The 17,815-nt window shown below is 61.7% G+C and overlaps 1 protein-coding gene across 1 annotated transcript in view; it reads right to left on the bottom strand.

Annotated features, from left to right (window-relative positions):
- Positions 1–17,815, bottom strand: part of SDK2 (sidekick cell adhesion molecule 2) — a 52,056-nt gene that overhangs the window by 16,939 nt on the left and 17,302 nt on the right. The window contains 13 exon segments of the mRNA XM_063175608.1: positions 77–220; positions 222–251; positions 463–565; positions 712–879; positions 961–1,077; positions 1,220–1,414; positions 1,484–1,567; positions 2,087–2,277; positions 2,491–2,602; positions 3,886–4,019; positions 4,642–4,789; positions 6,293–6,399; positions 15,214–15,373. Of these exon segments, the coding sequence (XP_063031678.1) occupies positions 77–220; positions 222–251; positions 463–565; positions 712–879; positions 961–1,077; positions 1,220–1,414; positions 1,484–1,567; positions 2,087–2,277; positions 2,491–2,602; positions 3,886–4,019; positions 4,642–4,789; positions 6,293–6,399; positions 15,214–15,373 (1,693 nt within the window).

Here is a 17,815-nt window from a genome sequence, read left to right on the forward strand (position 1 = left end):
TGGACAGGGGGGTTAGGAGGGAAGGAGGGACGGGGGGCACAGCCCCGGGGTGCTGGCAGGGTGAGGGGGGTCTCACCGGACTCGGAGGTGGGCGCTGCGCGAGTCGTTGCCCCCGGCCGAGATCACCTTGCAGGTGTAGGTGCCGATGTCACCCGACCAGGTCTGGGAGATGTGCAGGGTGCCCGCCTCGTCCAGCCGCACCCGGGGGCCGCTCTCGGCCCAGCGGAGCCCCGTCCTTCTCCCACACGTACCTGTGCCAGGGGGAGCCAGGTGTGCTGGTGCCCCACAGCCCCCAGCGAGCACAGGGGACAGGGGCTCGCTGTCACAGGGCACCAGGGGGCACTGCAGGACCACCAGCGCGGGGCTGAGGAAGGAGACCCCCATCTCCCTCCCCAGGACAGCACTGACAGCAGCCAGGTGAGCATCCTGGGGGCGCCTGAACTCCCCAAACCTCTCCCTCACCTGACGTCCACGCTGGGGTCATGGGTGACCCCGCAGCTCATGACAGCCTTGGTGCCTTTGATGACACTCTGGTCCTGCGGCGGGTCTGTGATACGTGTCCTTGCTGCGGGGGGACACAATGACCCGCCAGCACTGCAGGGGTGGCACCAGCAGGGACAGCCCCAACACCCAGCACCCATGCCCAGAGAGCTCCATCCCACAGCACCGGGGTGGGTCCCTCCCTTCCCTGGCCCACCGTGAGCCCCTTACCCCAGACCACCAGGTCTGCAGAGGCCTCGTCCACGCCGCGGGAGTTGGTGGCCAGGCAGGTGTAGGTGCCAGCGTCAGACAGGTGCGCGGGGCTCACCAGGAGGCTGCCCGACTCCAGCAGGGTGAAACGGGGCAGCTGCACCGAGCCGCTGGCCAGGACCCGCTCCCCTGGGGACACGGTGGGGACCGTCAGCGCCACGGCCACTGGGGCAGCGAGGACAGGCTCCAGGCCCCTCCCCAGCCCTGTACCTTTCTGCCAGGTGATGGCCGGGCGTGGCGCCCCCGAGGTCTCGCAGTTGAGGATGACGGCCATGCCGTCGATCACCGTGCTGTCCTGGGGACCCCGCGTGATGTTGGGGGCGATGCCTGCGGGGCACAGAGGTGCACGGCCCCCCTGAATCCCCTCCCTGTGCTGTGCCCAGCCTGGATCTCTGACCCAGAAGAGTTTCCTGGGCTCTCTGAGCTGCCTGTGGCCCAGCACCCAGGGCAAAGGGGAGGTGGCACCTACTGGTCACGGCCAGGTACGTGGTGGTCTGCACCTCGCCGGCCGCGTTGCGGGCAAAGCACTGGAACATTCCGGTGTCGTCGGGGAGCAGCCCGCTGATCTGCAGGCTGCCGTCCTCCAGCAGCTGGAAACGGGGCAGCTTCTCCAGCTGCAGCAGGGCGGCGTCCTTGTACCAGGCCATCTCGGGAGGGGGGACACCTGCAGGGGGACGGGCACGTCAGGCACGGGCTGGTGGCGGCGCATGGAGGGTGCCGGGGAGCAGCTCACCCTTGGCCTGGCAGGGGATGGCCACCACCTTCTCCATCTCGGCCGTGATGTGCCTCTCCGGCTCCCTGATGAACTGAGGGGGCTCTGCAGAGGGAAGGAGGAAATGGGAACGGGGGCAGAGCCTCTCCCCAGGGCCCTTGGGATGACCCGTGTCACTCCTGTCACCCCCCAGCCCTGCCCTGGGGCTGAGCCCGCCCCAGATCATGGCCTGCGTGGTCGGGGCTGCTCGTGGGCAGGAGATCTTCCAGCACAGACACAGGGAGGTGCCAATGGACAGGAGCTGACCCAGCAGGGGCAGAAGCTCACCCAGCATGGACAGGGAGGTGCCCATGGGCAGGAGATGACCCAACATGGACAGGAGCTCACCCAGCACGGACAGGAAGGTGCCCAAGGGCGGGAGATAACCCAACGTAGACAGGGAGGTGCCAATGGACAGGATCTCACCCAGCACGGACAGGGAGGTGCCCAGGGACAGGAGCTGACCCGGCAGGGGCAGGAGCTCACCCAGCACGGACAGGAAGGCTCCCAAGGGCAGGAGATAACCCGGCATGGTCAGGGAGGTGCCCAGGGACAGGAGCTGACCCGGCAGGGGCAGGAGCTCACCCAGCACGGACAGGAAGGCCCCGGCAGTGACAGCAGGGACGCTGCTGCTGCGCAGCACAGCCTGGCACTCGTAGAAGCCGCTGTCGCTCAGGGTGGGGTGCAGGATGGTCAGCCGCCGGCTGTAGTCGCTGATCCCGCTGGACACGGGCTCCCCGTCCTTCTTCCAGACGATGTGCAGCTTCATCAGTGGCCTGGGGGCCAGGGAGTGTCAAGAACCAGCTCCAGCTTCCCTGGAGGATCCCACCCCGCTCCATCCCACAGGACTCCGGTGGGAAGGGACCTCCCTGCATCCCACAGGTGCCAGGAGTGTGGTGGGAAGGGGTTTAGGAGCACCCAGCCCCTAAATCCCCCTTGGGCAGTGCCAACAGGGAGATTCCCCATCCTCATCCCCGCCCCAGGCTCACCTGGCGTTGGCCACACACTCCATGGTCACCTCCGAGGTCCCGGCCACCACGCTGGTGTTCTTGGGAGGGACAATGATGGTGGGTGCGATGGGATCAGCTGGGCCACCCACATCTGGGGAGAGGGAGGACAGAGGGACAGCCATGAGCACCCCCTGCCACCCTGGGCTGTCCCCAGAGACGGCACCCAAATCCCCACATTGGAGGAGACAAAGGTGGCAGGGACCTGGTGGCTTTCCCACTGTCCCTAAGCTGTGTCCCCCCATGGGAGCCCTGGCATGCCACCAGGGCCACCACCAGGCTGGTGGCAGCGGGGAGGAGGGAGCAGGGAGTCCATAAAGCAAAATGATGGCGACAGTAAAAAACCCTCATGTAGGCGCTGTAAAACTGCGATGGGCTCGAAAGCTGCTGATAGAGCTGAATCCATAAACAGGGCCTGGGATGTTTATGGAGCTCCAGGACGCCGAGGGGCGGGAGAACAGATTGATGGGGATGGGAGACAGACAGACAGACAGACAGACAGGGATAACCTGTCCTAACCCTGTGAAGCAGCAGGAGGGGAGATGGGGAGAGCGTGACTGGACTGATGTCACCTCAGGGCATGTCCCATGGTGTCACAGGCATCTTTTATGGAAAACCCTTTCCTTAGCGTGTTTCCTCCTGAGAAGCTGAGAGGCCTCAGGAACAAAATGCAAACATTGATTATCTGCTGCTGTGGAATGCAACAGGTGCATCTGGGATTGGCCTCATGTGGTTGTTTCTAATTAATGGCCAATCACAGTCAGCTGTGGCTCAGACTCTCTGTCTGAGCCACAAACCTTTGTTGTCATTCTTTCTTTTTATATTCGTAGCCAGCCTTCTGATGAAATCCTATTATTTTAGTATAGTTTTAATGTAATATATATCATATAATAATAAATCAAGCCTTCTGAAACATGGAGTCAGATCCTCCCTCATCCTCAGACCCCTGTGAACACTGTCACACCATGGGATGGACTGTCACCACCCGGAGGGGCTGGGGGACCCCTGGAATTCCTGGGGGGCCCAAAGGGACTGGGGGGACAAAGCCACAGGGGTGTCCCCCAGGCAGGGGCTCCTCCAGAGCACCAGGAGCTGACAGGGGACTCTGACAGGGGTGGGGACACTGACAGGGGTGTGGGATGTCCATGGGGTGACCCTGCAGCCCCCATTCCACAGCCCATCCCAGGGCATGGCAGGATGATGCTCTGCCTGTGACACAGCAGCGCCTGCAGCACAGCCACGAGCACCTAAATAAATTCCCAGCCAGCTGAAGTGCTAAGTCAGCAAAAACCGGAGCCTCCGAGGAGATTTACTGCAAATTAAACCTGGGGGCGAGGCAGGGGCTGGGGGGAGGGATCCAGTGCCCCCCGCACTCACTGGCCACCGTCAGGGTGATGGGCTGGCTCGTCTTGTTGTCCCCGTTCTTGTCATTGACCGCCTGCACGTAGTAACGCCCCGCGTCCGGCGCCACCGTGGACAGGATCACCAGCGTGTTCTCCAGCGTGATGGCCCTGGCAGGAGAGCAAGGTGAGGGTGAACCCATTGATCTGGGACCCTCACAGCCCACCCAGCACCCACACAGGACCCCCAGCCTCCCCCCAGGGTGGGGGAACCAAGCCCTGCACCCCTCTGTCCAATCAGAGCCCATGGGACAGTGAAGATTCTGAGGATTTCTCCCTTTTTATTCATTTTTTACTTATTGGAACAATCTAATCTGCTGGAAACATAAAATGCTGTGGGGAATATGTTTTTTTTTTTACCGTTAAATATGAGATAAAAAGGAGTTTTATCTCCTCAATCCCGCTTTGCAAATCGAAAGGAGACCAGTTCAATTCCTGCATAATGGGGGTTACAAATTCAATTCCTGCCCAGGGCTCTGGCAGCACCGGGATCTGCCACAGCTCTGTGGGGACACCTGTGTGCCGTGTTTGGCTCTATCCCACCCTCTCCCCCGCCCTCCTCCCTCCTGCTTTCATTTTTTGTGAAGAAATCCCTTCTCTGGTGACAAACAGAGCCATTAGTCCCCGGGCCTGTCCCTGGGCTCTGGCACGATGTTGGTTAAACATCCTTAGTGTGGGAAATGCAGCCCCTGGGATGCTGGGGAGGCTCCAGGGGGGTTCTGGGGGTGCTCACACGCGGCTGCTGGGGGAGATCTTCCGTCCATCGCGGAACCAGGTGACCTGGGGCTGGGGGAAGCTGGCGATGCGCGGCGCGGGGATGACGGCCGCCTCGCCGTGGGACACGCTCTGCTGCGTCTCGCCGTCCTCAAAGCTCCCCATGTCTGCAGAACAGGGCAGGGAATGTGCCAGGCATGGGGGGAGCCCAGGGGTGCAGAGCCAGGGCTGGGTGGGCAGCAGGGTGGGCTTTGTGGGATGGGCTCCCATGGGATGGTGCTGAGGGGTGGCCCCAGTCCCCTCCGAGGGTGGCTCAGGGTGGGGGATGGCTCAGATGCCACTGGCTGCTCCTGGTGATCCATCCCTCATCCATCCATTCCTCCATCATCCATCCATTCCTCCATCATCCATGGATTCCATCCATCCATCCATCCATCCATCCATCCATCCATCCATCCATCCATCCATCCATCCATCCATCCATCCATCCATCCATCCATCCATCCCCCCTGTGCTGGGTCAGGGACCCCATCCAAGTGTCCCCACCACAGCCAGGCTGCAGCCACAGCAGGGAGGGCCCAGTCCTGGGGCTCCCCAGCTTCTCCTGCTCCCTGTTGGTTGTTTCTAATTAATGGCCAATCGCAGTCAGCTGGCTCAGACAGACAGCTGAGCCACAAACCTTTGTTATCATTACTTCTTTTCCTATTCTTAGCCAGCCTTCTGATGAAACCCTTTCTTCTATTCCTTTAGTATAGTTTTAATTTAAAATACATCATAAAATAATAAATCAGCCTTGTGAAACATGGAGTCAGATCCTCATCTCCTCCCTCATGCTCAGAGCCCCACAGACACCATCACCTGTCCCAGTGCCAGCAGCATCCCAGCATGGCCCTGGCTGCAGGGACAAGGTGTGGCACAGCTCCTCCATCCCCCTGCCATTCCCAGCCTGGAATCAAGCAGCAGTTGTGGGAGACTGAGGGAAGCAGGGGGCATGGAGGAGGGGGTGGGACAGGGGATTTTTATTGACTTCCTTAATTGCTGTAATTAAAAACATGTAAAGAATCCCTTTTTAACGACTTTGCCATTATCATTAGTTGTTAGCACAGCTGCCTTATTAATTTCTCATTATCCTCCTGATTTGTCACTGCTCCTCTGGAGGGGTTTGAGGGGATGGGAGTGGGGATATCCCAGAGGCAAGGGGTGACAGAGAGGGGCAGGTCCCATCGGGGGACAGAGCCACCATCCCAGGCCTCAGCACTGCCATCTCCTCCTTAAATCTCACCAGCATCACCCCAGGGGCACTCTGGATGTCACCCCAGGGTTCCTCCAATGTCCATGACCAGCACCACCCCAGGGATGCTCTGGTGTCCCTGTCCCTGTCACCCCAGGGATGCTCTGATGTCCCTGTCCCTGTCACCCCAGGGATGCTCCGATGTCCCTGCCAGTGCCACCCCAGGGATGCTCTGATGTCCCTGTCCCTGTCACCCCAGGGATGCTCCGATGTCCCTGCCAGTGCCACCCCAGGGATGCTCTGATGTCCCTGTCCCTGTCACCCCAGGGATGCTGCAGGCTCTCACGTGCTGGCCACCATTGGCACCGCCCCCGGAGCTGCCCCCGCCGCCGGGATCTGTGTCCCCGCGCGGTCCCCGCGGGGCAGGACTGTCACTTACAGGCCACCTGCACCTCGGTCTGGCGCTGCAGCAGCGCGCCCATGCGGTTGCGGACGATGCAGCGGTAGAAGCCGGCGTGGGTGCGGTCCAGCGAGGTGATCATGTACCTGCGGGAGGGGAACCAGCCGTGAGGGGACACCCGTGTCACTGTCACAGCCCCCCGATGACTGTCACTCTCCCGGTCCGGGGGCTGGATGTGACCCATCGCCACAAGCTGGGTCCCGCTGTCCTGAGCCCTGCCCCGGCCCCAGCAGTGACACTGTGCTCTGTTGGTGTCACCCAGCCTGAATCTGAGAGTGTCCAAGTCCGGCACTGCTCCGATAAATCCTGGCTCACCCCCTTATCACCCGCCCTGCTCTCATCAGCGGCCAGCGCCGGCGAGGAGATAAAGGAAATCACCACATCTCCTCTCCACCGGGTGCCAAGGCGGACCCTGCTGCCACCAGCGCCGTCCCCAGCCCTGCGGCTCCGGTTTGGTCCCCCTGGAGCCCCGGGGGAGCCTCCGGGGGCCGGGCAGGAGCCGCAGCCCCGCTGCCCCCGGCGGGGAGCGCCGCGAGATGAAGCAGAGAGGGAATAAATAAATAAAGGCAGCTCAGCCCTCCTCCCTGCCCCAAAATCTAATCTTGCGGTAAAACCCGCCGCGGGCTCCTTCGGCACGGCTTTGTTTGCTCTTCTGAGAGCCGAGCGTAAATTAAACTTTCATCAGACCTGAGGAGCGCGTTCCCTGCGCACGGCAGAGGGTGGCAGGGACACAGGGCTGTCCCCTGGCCCGGCGGGACTGTCACCAAGGCGCGGTGACACCAGGCAGCCGCACACCCACACAGGGGTCACCCGTCCCCGCGGGACGAGGAGGAGGAGGAGGGACGGTGCCCTTTGGGAACGAGACCTTGAGTGTCACGGCTGATATTTAAAAACGCTCCCCAGAGGCTTTAAATAAGATATTTCAATTGCACGGAGCTGTCAGCGAGGGCTGCAGCCGCCAGGAGTAATGGGCCCGCTCTCCTTGCCGTGTCCTCGCTAATAAATCACACCGTGACTCCCCAGCGCGCGCACGCCCACGGACGGACGGACGGACGGACGGATGGACACACAGCAGCACAGGGACACGTGTGTCCCCAAACAGATCCATGTCCTCGCTGGTGTGTCCCCCCATGGGGACAATGCAAAGCCACCAGAGCTGGCACAGCCCAAGGGACACAAACAGAGTCACAGGGAGCACCTTCAGCACAGGCCTGGCAGTGCGGTGTCCCCAAGGGCAGGACACTCCACGGGAGCCGTGTCCCCAGCCCAGGACACTCCATGGACACTCCATGGGCACAAGGAGCCGTGTCCCCAGCCATGGACACTCCATGGGAGCCGTGTCCCCAGCCCAGGACACCCCAGCAGATCCAATTCCGGGGCCTGGTCCCCACACACGGGAGCTGGAGGAGTTATTGAAGCCCAGCACTCGCACACACACCTCAGCAGCTGAAAATAGCCCGGAGAAAGGAAATCAATTCCCGGCTCAGCCCAGCCCGCAGTCATCAACCAAAGCCGCACAGACTTTGTTCTCCCCGCTCGCCTTGCACCGCGGCTTCCATCCAAGAGCGCTCAGCTTCGGTTTCCTTCCCCCACCGCTCCTGCCTGGGAGGGGACGGGGATTGATTCCGCCCCCAATGTCACCCCCGTGTCACCCCTCACAGGGGCTGCGCTGCAGGCAGGAGCGGGGGATGCCAGCCCATCCCCAGTCTGTGTCACAGCTTCGTGGCCTTTGTTCCACGCGAGGAAGGAGCTGCTCCAGCTGGGGCCGCTCCCGGTGCCGCTGTCCCCCCGGCCGGGTGGCTTTGGCTTTGTCCCCCGCCCCCGCTGCAGCCGGACCGAGGTGAAGCTGGCCCGGCTCCCGGCGCAGCCCTCGCTGCTGACTCCGCTCTTCCAGGGGTTTGTTTGGCTTCTCTGCGAACGCGGAGCTTGACAGGGCACGGTCCGTGGGGAGAGGCGAGCGCTGACCGCCCTGGCCGGGCAGGAAGCGGCTCCGTCCCGCTCAGCCCCGGGGGCAGGAGGGGGCTCCGGGGTCAGGAGGGAGCCCCGGGTGTGCAGCGGCAGCTTTGGCACCGGATCTGTCTGACAGATGGATGGCTGCACGCTGGGAATGACAACCTGTCCGTCTGTCCGTCCGTTCATCCCCGGTCCCTCAGCCGGGCAGGGCACAGCAGCGTGCCCAGCTCCTGTGGCTCTGTTATTGTAGGGTTGTCCATCTGTCTGTCCGTCCATCCATCCCCAGTCCCTCTGACCCAGCCATGTCCCAGCGGTTCTGTTATCGTAGGGTTGTCCGTCCATCCGTCCCAGCCGTGCCCTAGCCCTGGCTGCTGCCATGGCTCTGTTATTGTAGGGCTGTCCGTCCATCCATCCATCCATCCATCCATCCATCCATCCATCCATCCATCCATCCATCCATCCATCCATCTGTCCCAGCCGTGCTGTGGCTGCCGCCGTGCCTCTGTTATTGTAGGGTTGCCGAGGAGCGCGGGGCTGACGCTGCCGAATTATTCTTAGATTGAGGGGGTGGAGAAGGGCCGGGGAAAGCGGCAGCCAAAGGATTTGATCCATCAAATTGAAATCTGTGAGGTTCTTCCAACGCCGCTCGGGAACAGCAACAGCTGGATCGGATTTGGGGTGGGAGCAGCACTGGCACAGTCCCCTTTGATTAATATCCTGCATAACGACTAATTAATTCTGGAGGGGCCGCGTGTCTGAATGGTTACCGTGGGATAATGAAATGTCAAGTGAGCATTAAAACACACTTAGCCGAGGTTTAACGACTCGGAGCATCCGAGCGGTGTCCCGGCCCCTGCTCCGGGCCAGCGCTCCATGAGGCTGCGAGGCGCCCCTGGAGCTCCATCAGCCGCGCTTAACCGCGCCATGGGATCGCAATTAGCTCCCGACTGGAACGGGCTCTCTCTGGATCCACGTGGCCGCTGCCCCTGCCCCTGCCCGGGCACGCTTTCCCTCCCTCGGCCGTGGGAATTGGCAGCGCCGTAAATCGCTGCCTCAATTGGCCCTGCCAGAACAATGAGCCATTTAATAATTAATGCCCGTGTATTAATCAGCCTCCTTCCTGCAGAGCAGGGGACGGGGCGAGCCTCGATCCGTGTTGCGGCATCCGGAGGGCTCTGGTGCATTGCTGGGCACGGCCTTGGCCAACTCCCAGCTCCGGGGGCATCTCCTGCTCTGGCAGTCCCTGTCCTCTCCCTTTAGGATCCCGGCAGGGAGATTCCCCCCTGTGCCATCCCCAGCAGGGAGATTCCCCTCTGTGCCATCCCCAGCAGGGAGATTCCCCCCTGTGCCATCCCCAGCGTGTGCCCCCTGCCAGCCCTGACACTGCTGTGGTTCACTGGCACCGCTGCCCTGTGCCCACGGCGCCTCATGCCAAAGTTTGTGTCCCCAAAGTCCCAAACAAGGCACAGAGACGGGCAGGAGCCTCCCCAGCACAAACATTCCCAGGAATGCTGCCCACGCCCCTCACCAGCATTCCTGGGGCTCTGCCACCCGTAGTGACACCAAAAGGGGCACCGAAAGTGACACAGGCCAGGCTGGAGCCACAAGAACCAGGAAAGCCCTGCAGGGCCCCCACCCAGCCTGGCTGCAGCCCTTCCAATGTTCTTCAGCGCCGTTAATTAACTCATTGCATGGTAATTAGCCACCCAAGGCAGAGGGATGGGCATCACACGTGGGCTGGCAGAGAGCTGGGCCCACAGAGCAGGGAGGAGCTCCCAGCAGGAATCTGGGGGTGATTCATCCTGTTTGCCCCAGGCCTGGCGTTTTCAGAGGCTCCTGGCTCCGTATTTCACATAATTTGGTGACAAACTCTGGGCATCAAACATTTGGGACCCTCATCAAACATTTGGGACCCTCATCAAACATTTGGGACCCTCACCAGGCCATAAATGCACATCAGAGTCCTGTGTGCACAGCCAGTTGTGTCCCTGCACCCCCAGGGGACTCCCCAAAACAGCCCAAGGGAGGAGTAGGGCTTGGAAGAGCCCCAAATCCGCCCCAAATCCGGGTGAGCCCACACAGAAAGGAGATGGAGCTGGATCAGAGGCACCACGCGCTGGGAAACCCACCCCAGGGCTGGCATGGGATGGCACGGGGAGGCTCAGCTGTGCCAGCCCTGCTTGGCAGAGGGGAGCTGGGGCAAAGCCAGAGATGGAATGACACTGCTCCAAGCTCCACAAAGGGAAGCTGGGCTCCTGAGAGCAGGCAGGGAATCCTTCGGCGGCTGCTGGGCTCCTGCACCAGCTGTGCAGGCCACGAGCGCTGATTTAGGAGCCAGAGGATGCATCTCCACGGATGGGAGTCTGTCCAGAGGTAATCTATGTGTAAGGTAATTTCCAAAGGCAGCAGGACTCGATGCAGCCCTTAATAGGACAATCTCATGTGATAAATTACCAGCCCCAACTAATCTGCATGTTAAATTTCTTGTGTGAGAAATAAATATCCTCAATTCACCAGAGAAGCGCTTTCCCTTCCGAGGATTTCATTAAAGACATCAAGCTGCCTGATTTGCATGTCGTGATTCCTCATCCCAGCAGCTCCAGCACGGGAGGGGTCCTGGAGGCACAGCCAGGGCTGGGCCGGGGCACCCAGCTGAGTGCAGGGGCACCCAGGCTGCTGGCACAGAGTGGGCACCAGAGGGGGGTCCCTGGGGGGCACCCCGAGCAGGGATCCCGTGGGGAACGGCCTTGTGCACCCCATGGCAGCGGCAGGGGATGGAGGGAGGGGAGGGCAGGTGATCCCTGATCCCGTCCCACACACCAGGAACGTTCTTGGGATCACAGACCCGTGGGCACACAGAGCCAGGTGATTCCTGAGCCCCCCACAACCCCAAAGATGCTCCCAGGGCAGGAAGGCTCCACATACACGAAGCCAGGTGGTTCCTGAGCTCCCCAGAGCCCCAGGGATGCTCCTAAGGGAGGATGGCTCCACAACACAGAACCAGGCTGATCCTGAGCCCCCAAAGCCCCAGGGATGCTCCTAAGGGAGGATGGCTCCACACACACACACACAGAGACAGAGCCAGGCTGCTGCTCAGTCCCTTGGGGTCCCTCCTGCTCCATCCCCCAGCATCCTCCTGAGGGAAGCAGCTCAGCTCAGCATGCTCCTGGACCCAAGCTGGGATGCTCCGTCCCCAGGGATGCTCCGGGGGATGAGCCCGTGGTCACACACAGAGCCAGGCTGGTGCCCAGTCCCCCCGGGCTGGCTCCACAAGCACACAGACAGCCCCGGGCTGCTCCCCAGGCCTTCCGGAGTCCCGCATGGCACCGGATCCCCCGGGATGCTCCTCGGGGAGGTTGGCTGGGGATGCTCAGAGAGCCGGGCGCTCCCCGGGGATGCTCCCGAGGGATCAGCTCCAGGCACGGGCACCGCCGCTGCCCTGCCCGGGGCACGGACAGACCCGGCCCGGTGCCCACCTGGCCCCGGTGAGCGCCCAGAGCCGCTCCGGTGGCGGCGGAACCGCTGCGGGAAGGAAAGGGCGGTCGCCATGGAAACGCTGCCAAACCGGGATGAGCGGCTCCTTCCCTGGAAACGCGGCCACCCTGAGCTCCCCCGGCCACCCTGAGCTCCCCCGACCACCCTGAGCTCCTCCAAACCACCCTGAGCTCCCCCGGCCACCGAGAGATCCCCCGGCCACCCTGAGCTCCTCCAAACCACCCTGAGCTCCCCCGGCCACCGAGAGATCCCCTGATCACCCTGAGCTCCTCCAAACCACCCTGAGCTCCCGCGACCACCGAGAGCTCCCCTAATCACCCTGAGCTCCTCCAAACCACCCTGAGTTCCTCCAAACCACCCTGAGTTCCCCTGATCACCCTGAGCTCCTCCAAACCACCCTGAGCTCCTCCAAACCACCCTGAGTTCCCCTGATCACCCTGAGCTCCTCCAAACCACCCTGAGCTCCTCCAAACCACCCTGAGCACCCCGAGCAGGGCGGCTCCATGGGCACAGGGGGACAGCCAGCCCCTACCCACAGCCCCCAGTGGGAAATGCACGAGTGGCACCGCAGCCAGAGGGATGCCCTGCTCAGGAGAGGGGCTGGGGAGCAGCAGTGAGGATGATGAGGGTGGAATGCTTGGAGACTCAGCCCTGGCTGGGAAACACGAGGTGAAGCCACCAAGCCTGGCTGGGAACCATCAGTGATGCCACCAAGCCCAGCCAGCCCCCACAGCACACTGTCCTCTCCAAACCCTTCCTCATGGGCACAGTCAGACCCTCGGAATGTCCCCCTGTCCTCATGGGCACAGCCAGACCCTGGGAATGCCCTCCTGTCCTCATGGGCACAGCCAGACCCACAGAATGTCCTCCTGTCCTCATGGGCACAGCCAGACTCTGGGAATGTCCTCCTGTCCTCATGGGCACAGCCAGACCCTCGGAATGCCCTCCTGTCCTCATGGGCACAGCCAGACCCACAGAATGTCCTCCTGTCCTCACGGGCACAGCCAGGCTCTGGGAATGTCCTCCTGTCCTCATGGGCACAGCCAGACCCACAGAATGTCCTCCTGTCCTCATGGGCACAGCCAGACTCTGGGAATGCCCTCCTGTCCTCATGGGCACAGCCAGGCTTTGGGAATGTCCTCCTGTCCTCATGGGCACAGCCAGACTCTCAGAATGTCCTCCTGTCCTCATGGGCACAGCCAGGCTCTGGGAATGTCCTCCTGTCCCTGGACTGACGGACACGCAGCAGCACCGAGCTGGGAGGGACTGGTGCACCCCAAACCCAGAGCCATCCCCAGCCCCACATGGCCAACGCCATCCCTGAGCCTCCCTGGCCATCAGCAGCAGTCCTCCCCTCTCCAAGGATTTCTCTGTTTCTAAACTCGTTAACTTTTAATTACAACCTTCCCACTGCCTGAGCGGGCTGGCTCCGCGCCACCGACAGCTCTATTAAAATTCAATTTCTGCCCATCATAACTAATTTTGGTCCTTCTCCTCCTCACCAGCAGCCTCCAGTGCCAGGCACGACAGCCAAGCCCTCGTCCCCACTCTCCCAATCCCCACGGAGCCGCGGGCAGAGCCAAGGGATGCTGGCAGGGTCCAGGGGAGCCCAGCAGGGATCTGGGATTTGCTCGGCGCCTTCTCTGCTCCGTTGGCTGAGCTGGGTTTGTTTGGGTTTTGGGTTTTCCCCACGTGTTTGTTTGCTTGGGTTCTCGCTTCCTGCCTTAATCCTTTCTGCCTGAGTGCTGGAGCTGTGGGGTCCAGGGCAGGGGAGGCACCTTGGAGCAGGGATGGGGGGATGCAGGGATGGAGGGATGCAGGGATACGGGGATGCAGGGATATGGGGATACGGGGATGCAGGGATACAGGGATACAGGGAATTAGAAATGCTGGGATGGTGGGAAACAGGAATGGAGGGATGCAGGGATAGAGGGATGTGGGAATGGAGGGATGCAGGAACTCAGGGATGCAGGGATTCAGAAATGCAGGGATGCAGGAATGGAGGGATGCAGGGTACAAGGATGCAGGGATGTGGGGGATGCAGGCATGCAGGAGTGCATGGACTCAAGGATGTGGGATGCAGGAATGCAGGAATGCAGGAATGCAGGAATGCATGGATTCAGGTATGCAGGAATGTGGAGATGCAGGGTACAAGGGTGCAGGGATGTGGGGATTTGGGGATGCAGGAATGCATGGATTCAGAAATGCAGGGATGCAGGAATGGAGGGATGCAGGGTACAAGGATGCATGGATACAGGAATGCAGGGATTCAGAAATGCAGGCATGCAGGGATGTGGAGCTGCCTGGCACCCCGCAGCACAGGCACCACTGCTGGGCCCTTTCCTACTGAAGGGCCAACTGAGGCACGGATCAAACCCGGGAGAAACTCAGCCAAAGGAGGCAGAACGTGCGGTGTTACATTTTAACACCACACACCATTTAAATAAAATGTGAACCATTTAAATAAAATGTGACACCACAAGAACGCCCGCTCTGGGTTGGGAGGTGACTCCCAGGCATCCCAACCCGCTCCCAGGGCAGAGCAGCTCCTGACTCCTTTCTCCTGCCCGGGAAAGAGCCGCATCCCCAACAGGGAATTGAGGGGCTCAACAGCTCCCTGCACCTCCACACCAGGACAAGGGACGAGGGTGTCCCACAGGCGGGGACTCGGGGCGCTGCAGAGCTGCAGCGGGTGCTCAGGAGGGGACAGTGCCCAGGGAGGGCCCGGGCTGCAGGAGCCCAGCAGGGCACAGCCGTCCCCAGCCGTCCCCAGCCGCGCTCGGCGCCTTCCCGCATCCCGGAGCAGCCCCAGCGTTGCTACAGCAACACGAAGCCTCTGGATTCGATGCCGGGAAGGGGGAACGGCTCGTCTCAGGCTGAATTATTGATTAAAACAGAGAGGATGACACACACACACACTCGCAGGAGACGGCCAGAGGTGCCCGCCTTGATTTAAAGGCCATCTCCAAGGGGCTGGAGCCGCTCCGTGCCAGGAGCAGCTGGCACAGGGGGCTGGAGCCGGGCACTCTCCCGCAGGGAGCCCCGGGGGCTGTGATGCACAGCCCGGTGTTGAGGTGTTAATCCGCTTGTGCAAACACCTCCTCCCCGCTGCTGACCTGCTTAAAGTCCCGTTTGCTCTGCAAACAGAGCCTCGGCTCCGGGGCTGCCAAGAGCAGCCTCTGTGGCACCTCCCAGGATGGCAGCCCTGGCACTGGCACCCGCCAGGGAGCAGCATGACGGGCAGGATTTGCCACGGATGCTCGGGAACGCTCAGAATCCAGAGTCACCGAGGCCGGAAAACACCTGCAAGGTCATCGTGTCCCAGCTGTGCCCCATCCCCACCTTGTCCCCAGCCCAGAGCTGGGTGCCAGCTCCAGTCCTCCCCTAGGGATGGGCACTCCAAACCTGCCTGGGCAGCCCTGCTGATGGCTGGCCGCCCTCTCCAGACTCACCTGTACTCCAGGGAGAACTTGGTGAGCTCCTGGCTGTTGTGCAGCCACTTGAACTCCAGGGGCCAGCTGCCCTCGGCCATGCAGGTGAGCACCAGCCTGTTCCCCTCCAGGTGCACCTGGCTCCGCACCGGCTCCGTCTTGAAATACGGGGACACATCATCTGCGGGGAGAGAGGGACAGGGATCAGGGCCCCACAGCCCCACGGAGCACTCGGCACTGCTGCCCCTGGCAGAACAAAATGATTTGAGGTCCTTTCCAGCCTAAACCATTCCGCGATTCCTTTGGCATCACCCCGCTGCCCCCTGCCCGCCCCAGCCCCCTTCCCTGTCCCTTGTCCCCTCCCTGAGCCGTTCCAGCAGCCCATCCTCAAGGGCTCAGCCCGCTGCAGGTTTATCTGAGCTGTGCTTTGCTTTATTCCCAGCTCCCTTTGTAGCATCTCGGAGCTTTTAACTCGGGGGGCGAAGGGGCGGAGGGGCTGCGAGCCGAGCGAGGCGCAGCCACTTACTCCTCTCCTGTTTTATTTGCTAAGTAAAACTATAAATCGAACCACACAGCTCCATTTTCTGCTTAACAAATGGAAGCCCTTTTACTTCAAAGGCACATTCATATTCCCCAGCAGCTTTCAAGTGCACGTTCAATCACAGCTCTGGGCTTTTTCTTTGGGGTAGGGCTCTGCTTTCTTGTCTGCTCGGGCTGGATTGCTGCCGTGGATCCCTGGCAGCGGCACCAAGGCAGTGCCCAGCACCCTGGGGCTGTGACAGGAGTTTGTGGGAGCCAGAGCTGCACTGGGGGTGCCTCTCCTGCACACTCACATGGAGATGCCCAGGGGATTTGCACCACCCTGCCTGGCAGAGGGCAGGGCACAGCGGTGCTGGGTGCCAGGCGAGTCATTAGGAAGGGAAGGAGCAGCTCGTGGCTCCTTAATTCAATCTTCCTCTCTGACCTTCCAGCACCAGCTGGAAGGGGCAGCCCTCACTACTCTTGATGTGCCTGCCTTGGATCCAGGATGGATTCAGACATTGGGGCATCGGGGAATGGCAGCCCAGCACGTCCTGGGTGGCACGGGGGCAGAGGGGTTTGGCACCACTGCTGCGAGCCCAACCCGTGGCCATGCTGTTCCCTGGCCTGGTGAGCTCAGGGCAGCCCTGCCACCCTCAGCATGCCCAGGAGTGGGGACAGAGATGCCACGGAGGTCACAGGAACGCCCCAGAGCAGGGCCTGTGCCACCTGTGCACGCCACATGTCCCCACACCACGGCAGGGCTTGACCTGCAAGGCCGGGGCATCGCCCACGCCACCCCTTTGGAGACTTTGGGATTATGGCAGTGCCCAGATGGGGACGTGGCACAGCCAGATGGCAGCTCTGGATCCAAACACCTCCTGCATGGAACCAGTCAATGAGCCATGCGCCAGGCTGGCATCCACTGGGCACCACGCAGCTGCAGGGAGCATCCAGGCATGGCACAAGGGGCTGGAACCCAGGGAATGCTGATCCTCAGGGAATGCTGGTCTCCAGGAAATGCTGATCACCAGGGAATGCTGATTCCTCAGGGAATTCTGGTCCTCAGGAAATGCTGATTCCCTCAGGACCACCAGGCTGTGCTGGCAGTGCCCAACTGAGCACTCCAAGGGCACAGTGGGACTGAGACTTGGCATGCCCAGTGCACTCCCTGCACCCAGCACCTGGGAGGCACCTGGGAGCTGTCCCGGAGGCGCTTGGGAAGCGTTTGGGGAGCGTTTGGGATCAGGGTGCCACTGCTGCACCTTCCCCCGGGCCCGCCCGCCGCTCACATCCATCCTAATTTGATTTTAAGCAGCTAAGGCTCATCACGCTTTGAAGCGCCCGAGCCATCTGTTCTGCATTAAGGGGTGAAAAACGGCGCAGAGGAGGAGAGGCGGCTCCTAATTCCGCACGGGTGGGATGGGATGGGATGGGATGGGATGGGATGGGATGGGATGGGATGGGATGGGATGGGATGGGATGGGATGGGATGGGATCGTTCCGGGCTGACCCGCCCGCCAAGGGCATGGCCCAGCCCCCGCCGTGCCCCCAGGAACGCAAACCCAGCCTAAGAGTGAGGGTGGGGGTCCTGTGGGTCCCCTGTGAGGGGTGAACGTGGCACTGAACTGGATGGGATCCTCCTCATCCTCCTGGGAGCCCAACCCAGTGCCAGGGGTGGCTGGAGGAGAGGGGAGATGCAGGGAGAGAAGGTGGCTCCTTAATTCCAGCTCTCCAAAGAGGCCTCCAAGGACAAGACCAGGTGTTCCTGGTGTTCCTGGTGTTCCTGCTGTCCCCAGGCGGTGCTCACACCAATTCTTGGACAGGAGAAGAGTGGGGAGCCCCAGTGCTGAGCAGGGCTGCCCCCTCATCACCAGCCCCTTCTGCAGCCCCCAGCCTCAGTTTCCCTCTCCAGCTGCACCAGCCATCCCAGCCCTGCTCCCTGGGGACACCACCACCCCTGGCAGGCCCTGGCACCACCAAGTCCGGGTTCGTGGAGCTCTCACGGTGCCACCATGGACGGGAGCTGCCATTCCCCTGCCCAAGGGAAGGGTTGGCGGTGGATGACAGCCACGTCCCCCCCACAAACGAAGGGTCATTACTG

The sequence above is a fragment of the Melospiza melodia genome, chromosome 24 (assembly GCF_035770615.1).
Source record: "Melospiza melodia melodia isolate bMelMel2 chromosome 24, bMelMel2.pri, whole genome shotgun sequence".
NCBI classification, from domain to species: domain Eukaryota; kingdom Metazoa; phylum Chordata; class Aves; order Passeriformes; family Passerellidae; genus Melospiza; species Melospiza melodia.